The sequence below is a fragment of the Pteropus medius genome, unplaced genomic scaffold, assembly GCF_902729225.1.
Source record: "Pteropus medius unplaced genomic scaffold, Ma_sr-lr_union100, whole genome shotgun sequence".
NCBI classification, from domain to species: domain Eukaryota; kingdom Metazoa; phylum Chordata; class Mammalia; order Chiroptera; family Pteropodidae; genus Pteropus; species Pteropus medius.
The window spans coordinates 3384370-3392008 of record NW_024353905.1 but is presented as its reverse complement, the minus strand read 5'-3'; the positions used below and the strand labels follow the sequence as shown (position 1 = coordinate 3392008).

Sequence of the window (7639 nt, the reverse complement as noted above, 5' to 3'; positions counted from 1 at the left end):
CTGAATCTTGGAGCTCATTATTTACTTTCTCCTCCATTTTACAATCTTGGGTGGAAGAGTCCCAGTTAAATAGGGCTGATGTGGAAGAGTCCTAGGTAAACAGGGCTCTGTGAGAGATTGTTATAAGGTCTGTGCCACAACAAAAAAATATAATAAAACATACCTCAGAGATTTGGACAAGGAGTAATGTGTTGGTTGTGGTATAAGGAGGTCTTTTTTGTACCCTCACTGCTGGCAGCTGACCTGACGGCACATGACACCGACTGAGCTGACAATGAATCTAACTCCTTGGAGGAGAAGTGGGTTGATAGGGGTTGGGCAAGGCACCAACCCTCTATGTACTTCTTGTTTTGCCCTTGTCCTAATGTTCTTGGTCTCCATTTCTATAGACTGACTCCCAAGATAGGCTTCCCTTGGAGTGAAATCAGGAACATCTCTTTCAATGACAAGAAATTTGTCATCAAGCCTATTGACAAAAAAGCCCCGGTAAGTGATTCTTCCCACTGGCAAGGCCTGGATAATGCTAGGAGTAATCATGTCATTGTATTTTTCTCTTTTCCTGGTGCACGTGCATGTGTGTGTTTATGTACAGGAGGCACAAAAGGAGATTGGTGATGGAAAGGGATGTCGATGCCAAGAAATGGCTAGGAGGCACCCTGCTACCTATGTCCTAGGAGAAGCATGGATGAGAGTCATAGACAGTCTAAGTGCTGCCTATTAGTGACTGTCTTCTGCTCTGGGGTAGAAACAGAGAGTGCATCTTATCTTTTAAAGCCTCTAGGCTCCAGAAAGTGGAAACTGTTCATATACTTGGTTTATATTTAATTACGGAAAGAGGACATAGCCAGGAGAAATCCAGGTCCAAAGATGATCCTCCAAATTTTGTGCTTTGGTATAACTTCTCTGCTGTCTTCTAAAGAACAACTCAAGAAGAAGAATATGCTTTAGGTCCAGTCATTCCTCTAACATGCTTGGCAAGTACTTGTCACACTTCACCCACTCATTTGCCTGTGGCTGACAAGACTGGACAGCTGGTGAGTGGTAATAGTATAGGAAATTGAGATGAAGTCTCTTCTTTTGGTGTATCCCATGTTCAACAAGGGCCAGTGGCCATGTTGAGCCAGACCCTTCTCATGAGGCCTCCCTGAACCATTCTTCTCCATTCTTGCCCTGAGGTCTCTGAACTTCCCCTACTAAGCACTTTATATATGTTGTCTCCTTAAAACCTCAACAATATTGTCAGGTAGGTAGTAGCATACCCATTTTATAATGGATGAAATGAGTTCAGAGAGATGTAGTGATTTGCCCAAGATCACATAGCTAAAAATGGTAGAGCCGAGATTTATATGTAGGTCACTTGACCTAGAGCTCGTTCTCCTTCCACTGTACCCCAAGCTATAGGAGATGATAGCAATTTGGGTTCAGTGGCAGAAGACCTAGTGGTTAGCCCATTAGCCAGTGACCTTGGTCCACTGGTATTTATAGTAATAAACATAAATTCACTGGATTTTCATGTGTATGTGTGTGTGCATGTGTTTTACTGCTGCCGTGTTCAACTATAACCAGAAAAAGGTAAGTAACAAAGCCAGCTAAGATCAATGGCTTATTTAAAAAACAATAACCATTAGGACATTTGATGTTCAGGAGATTTATATATTCATGTATGTGTTTACAACCTGCCTTATTCCAAAAGGATTTAAGGGGCTGGGTCTAGGATATGCTTTTAGAAGATTATAGAAACAGTCTATCCACCCATATTGCACAAGGGTATTATTTAGGGATTTTGGGGCCTTGAAAAGAGGCCCCTAAGACCTAGAAGGATCCTTAGGTACCAGATAAAATGAAGTCCTATCTTCGTACTGGATTAAGGGTATTTCAGGATGCAAAGGTTGAAAGAAATTGTGGTTTGGTGGAAAGAGCACTGGTTTCAGAGTCAAGAAGCATGGGTTCTTGTCCTGGGTCTGCCACTAACTTGCTGTTTGACCCTGGCCAAGTCACTTCACCACCTGGATAATTAATCTTTTTATCTGTAATAGAAAACTAGGTTAAATAATCTTTCTAGTGCTTTTTTGGACTTAACTTTTCATAATGCGGTAGCTAGCCTTCATCTGTCCCTCCAAACTTTTTCTGATTGCTGGTTTCCCACCAGGACTTTGTCTTCTATGCTCCTCGGCTGCGGATTAACAAGCGGATCTTGGCCCTGTGCATGGGAAACCATGAGCTATACATGCGCCGTCGCAAGCCTGATACCATTGAGGTGCAGCAGATGAAGGCACAGGCTCGGGAGGAAAAGCATCAGAAGCAAATGGAGCGGTAGGTGCTGTGGAGCTGCAGTGGGGACCAGGGCCAGAGCAAGGAAACTTTTCAAAGGTAGCAAGCTAGCTAAAAGCGGGACATGAAGCCATTTTGGGTCTAAGAGGTGGGGAGAGGGTTGGGAGTGGGAGAGAGAGCTGTACAGCAATAACTCCCACTCCAGGAAACAGGCATCAGAAGCTTAGGATTTCAGAGGCTCTTAAAAGGGAGGGAATTTTATAGTTCCCATTGTCTATGACCCTCATGCCATTGTTTTTCTAGGCAAACTCTGAGTTGCTCCAGGCTATCTGACCAGTACAGTGGCAATAGCAGAAGGCTCCATGCACTTTTAAACCTGGACTCTGGGGTTTTTTTTGGTGGAATTGGGCAGAGCCACCAGAATTTTCGCTACAAAGCCCCTATGCACTGGAGGCCCTTGTTACTCAAAGTGCAACAGGGCTCAGCAGCATTAGCATCAACTTGGGACTTGTTATAAAAGGCAGGATCCAAGACCCTATTCCAGACCTATTGATTCAGAATCTGCATATTTAGGTTGTAGGTAATCACTTCTCCAAAGAAGATATGCAAATGGCCAACAGGCACATGAAAACATCTTTAGTCATTAGGGAAATGCAAAGCTCTAGTCATTAGGGAAATGCAAATCAAAATCACAATGAGATACCACTTCATACTCATTAATATGGATATAATAAATAAAAACAGAAAATAGCTGTTGGCAGAATGTGGAGAAATTGGAACTCATGTATATTGCTAGGGGAAATGTAAAATGGTTCAGCTGCTGTGAAAGATTGGTGGTTATTCAATAAGTTAAGCATAGAAAACAGGTGTTCAAACAAGTACATGTGTACTTGTGTTCATAGCAATGTGGAAACAGCCCAAATGTCCATTAATGGTTGAATGGATAAATAATGAATCCATGCAATGGAGTATTATTCAGCCATAAAAAGATATGAAGTACTGATACAATGTGGATGAACCTCTAAAACATGCTAAGTGAAAGAAACTAGACACAAAAGATCACTTAATATATGATTCCATTTATATGAAATATTCAGAATAGTTAAATCTATAGTGACAGAATATAATTAGTGGTTATAAGGGGCTTGGAGAAGGGAGATGGGGAGAAACTGCTTAATGAATATGGAATTTTACTTTGGAATAATGAAAATATTTTGGAACTAGATAGAGATGGTAGTTACACAGCTTTGTGAATGTCCTAAATGCCACTGAACTGTTTGCTTTAAAATGGTTAATTTTATATTATGTGAATTTCATCTCAATAAATTTTTTAAAAAACAAAATCACATTTATTCAGAAAAATTTTTTACAAGATTGGGGCCAGTTTACAGAGCCGAATCTGGTAGGAATCTGCCCTCAAGGACCTCACAGTCTAGTAGAAGAAAGAGGAAAAGCAGTATATACCTAACTATTCAAGGTACAATGTGGTGTCATTCATTCACTCAATAAATGTTTACTGAACAGTGAGAAAAAAAGAATGTTCTCATGAAGCTGTTATTTTGTAGGAAGAGACAGACAGAAAAAAATAATTATATATATGTGACATGACAGTAGTGACCTTAAATAGACAGCCAGATATTTCTCCAGCAAAATGGGTTTATTTGGGAACAGCAAAGAATTGCAATTCAAGACATGCAATCTAATGGCAAAGAACAAGCAAGTCCAGAGAAATAAAGAGGAGGAACACTCTTTTATGGACTTGAGAGGTGCTGTTGTAAACAGAGTCCATTGGGAGAAACTGAAAGTTTGAAATATAATGAGTTTTCATTGGCTGAATTATGGCAGTCTCCCATTGGCTGAGCTGTTACTGGGCAAAGAGGAATCTTCTTGCTGCGGTAGTAAAGTAGTATCACTTCCTGTTGGAGATGCTAGGTATGTCTCTTTCTGTTGGGGTCAGTAGTATGCGTTGAGTGATATATATGTGAGAGTTCTCTCTTCTGGCCTCCTGACTCCATTTTGAATGAGGTTTCTGTTTATTAATTTTCATAGCAAGAAGTTCTTTGGAGAAAAATAACAGGGAGGAGGGATGGGGAAAAGGATGGCCCAGGTGTTCTGAGGACTCAGAGAGAGAAAAAACATATAGATAAGGGAGAAAAGAAGGTCTCCTAGAATTGGTGCTGGGGCAAGAAAATGAAAATACTTATTCTAGATTTGCAACAAATTCAAGGGAAAAAGAACCTAGAGTTGGGCTTCAGAGGCTTGGCAGAGTTAAGCCTAAGGACTGATGCCCTAGCCATAGAGATCATCAGACTTGAAGCACAGTATCCCAGCACAGAGCCAAAACTTGTTTCCTTATAACTCCATTAGGTTGTGAAGGCAAGACTTATCAGGTCATTTTAGAGACTGGGCTACTGAGAAAGGGTGCAAAGAAGTGACATAGATGAGGTTATCTACTGATTAGCCACTGTTTAGTGGCAGAGCTGCAAATCCAGGTTGGATCTCTTGACTCTGGGACAAACTGACAGGGCCTTGAACATACCAGCCTATGTGGGACTATAACATGAGGGCAAGGATGTGGGGATAAAGAACAGTGGTCCCAACACACAAGCCCTGGGTGTGTTAGATGGATGGGGGCTGAGAGTCCAGGGTCGGGCCTTTGTTATCTTGTTTCATCCCTTTTTTCTTCTTTTCCTAGTGCTTTGCTGGAAAATGAGAAGAAGAAGCGTGAGTTGGCAGAAAAGGAGAAGGAGAAGATTGAACGAGAGAAGGAGGAACTGATGGAGAAGCTGAAGCAGATTGAGGAACAGACTAAGAAGGCTCAGCAAGGTGAGCCTTAGAGTAACTTTGGAGACTGAATATAGCCTGACTCTGAGCTGGAGACCCTTCTGCCTGAGCTGCAGACTCTATCTGCATAATCCAGATGTGACTACAGGATAGATGAAGGATGGGGCAAGAGGAAGAGTGCCCAGAGCTTTCTGCCAATTGTGCCCTAGGGTGAAACTTTTCCAGGAAAGAAGCTAGGTATCTTTTTTATCTCTGTGTTATTCATCTTTTCTCCACCTTCTCATCCCAGAACTGGAAGAACAGACCCGTAGGGCTCTGGAACTTGAACAGGAGCGGAAGCGGGCCCAGAGTGAGGCTGAAAAACTGGCCAAAGAGCGTCAAGAAGCTGAAGAGGCCAAGGAGGCTCTGCTGCAAGCCTCCCGGGACCAGAAGAAGACCCAGGAACAACTGGTAAAGCTACAAAATGGAATAGAATTGTGAGATCTGAGTTTTCTCTCCTTTCTGCCTACCTATTCACAGCTACTTCTGCCTGCAGGGCTGGCTCTTTCCAGGAAGGTACTACTCTACAGGCCTCCAGCAGATAGTTCATTCAGAAGCAAGCTGAGAAGTCACTGGTGTGGCCCAGAAATCTTTGCAAACAGTTTTACCTAACCCTTACTTTAATTCTGTTTTATTAGCCTTTGGGAATCTGAGCTGATAACCTGACAAAGGAAAGGGAAGGAAGAAAGAAGTGAAGGGATTCACATTCGATTGACTACCTACTGTGTACTATAAGCTATGCTAGCAACTTTTCCCTTTCCCTTATTTTCTTACTCCTCTTCCATATAACCTTATGGGATTAACTCATATGCCGTAATATGCCCAGATAAGGAAGTTAGGTCTCAGAAAGGTTTAAGAGACTTGCCAAAGATCACACAGTTGTGGCTGAGTAAAGATGAGAACCCATTTCTGCCTTTGAAGGATTTGCTCCCTAAAATTATATGTAAAACTACGTGCCTGTGCATTTTTCTGTATGTGTGTGGGGGTGAGCATCCACACTTTAATTATAAGTTACAAGGGTTCTGTGACTCAGAAATTAAGAATCTATGGCCCAAAGCCCTTTACATATGCTCTTTCCTGTATTGTTTGCAGTGGGAGTGCAGGGTACTAAGATCTACTACTCAGGGGAAAGCTTCCTCTGGGTGATTTGCCCAAGGTGTGAAGGTGTGCATAAGCTTTTTTCCTTTGTTCAGATCACCTGTGAAAGTTGAGTGTCTTTCTTATACTTGTCTTGGGAAGAGTCTTAGTGGAGCCCTGAGCATTCTAGTATAACAGGGAAGGGTCTGCCACTTCAGGCAGTGATACAGTGATCTCTAAAGCCCTAAGTATGCACTGTTCAGTGGGAAGTACTGAGGACGGAGGGAAAGAAGGTGGAGAGGTGAGGAAAAGACAGAGATGGTGTGCTGTTTGTCTTCAGGAGATCTATAGTTTAGGTAGGGAGCTCTGACTTATAAGGAAATGGTTTGGAGTTAATAGAGTACTATAGTAGATCTGAGAATATGAGTGTCCTTTGGGCTTCCTGGAGGAGATATGGTATAAAGAGCCTCCAAGACGACAAGAAAGTGGATCAGCAGGTTCCTATTGGTTCTCTGGGGGAACTAGAGTTGAAGACACTTGGGCCCTGAAGACCAGAAGGCCCAGCTTTCACAAGCTTCAAATTTATCTATAGGCATTGGAAATGGCGGAGTTGACAGCTCGGATCTCCCAGTTAGAGATGGCTCGACAGAAGAAAGAGAGTGAGGCTGTAGAATGGCAGCAGAAGGTAAGACACAGTGCCCAGAGCAAAACATCATGGGAAGGGGTACCACATGGATAAGTTCCAGTTCCTTAGATTCCTTAAGGTTGGGTTCCTTCCCCCTTCCATCCTCCCTTGACAGTGGGCATCATGGGAGAAGGAACTCAAAGCTTTCTCAAATAACTTCCCAGAATTCTCTAACATTCTAGAAAAAATGGTACAGTTGTTCCTGTTATGTAGCTGAGGAAACTAAGGATCAGGCAGACGAAGTGACTTGGCCTACCTGGTGCTTGCCTCCTGCAGGACTGTTCTAGGCACATGTAGGATGCTGCAAGTTAGCCTCATCTGACTATTGATCCTTCTCTCCCTCTGTTACTATACAGGCTCAGATGGTACAAGAAGACTTGGAGAAAACTCGTGCCGAGCTGAAGACTGCCATGAGTACTCCTCATGTGGCAGAACCTGCCGAAAATGAGCAGGATGAGCAGGATGAGAATGGGGCAGAGGCCAGTGCTGACCTGCAGGCTGACGCCATGGCCAAGGACCGAAGTGAAGAGGAACGTACCACTGAAGCGGAGAAGAATGAGCGTGTGCAGAAGCACCTGAAGGTATCTAGGCAGGGCCAAAGGTTCAAGGAGACCATGTGGTTGACTTAGTAGCCCATGGTCTTCTCTATCATCATGAGAGGATAAGTGGGGGATCCTGTCTCAGTGCTACATGGGAGCCTGAGCCTTTCTCAAGTGATCACTTTAACAATAGATATCCCTTACTTATTAATCAGACCTTGAGCCACCTCTTCCTTTTTTTTTT

At 42.9% G+C, this 7639-nt stretch overlaps 1 protein-coding gene across 1 annotated transcript in view; it reads left to right on the top strand.

The window, feature by feature from the left end:
- MSN (moesin) overlaps nucleotides 1–7639 on the top strand; it is a 14965-nt gene that overhangs the window by 4757 nt on the left and 2569 nt on the right. Inside the window, exons 5-10 of the mRNA XM_039851455.1 lie at nucleotides 269–486; nucleotides 2150–2313; nucleotides 4967–5097; nucleotides 5345–5505; nucleotides 6764–6856; nucleotides 7213–7437. Coding sequence (XP_039707389.1) covers nucleotides 269–486; nucleotides 2150–2313; nucleotides 4967–5097; nucleotides 5345–5505; nucleotides 6764–6856; nucleotides 7213–7437 — 992 coding nt within the window. The remainder of the gene's footprint in view (nucleotides 1–268; nucleotides 487–2149; nucleotides 2314–4966; nucleotides 5098–5344; nucleotides 5506–6763; nucleotides 6857–7212; nucleotides 7438–7639) is intronic.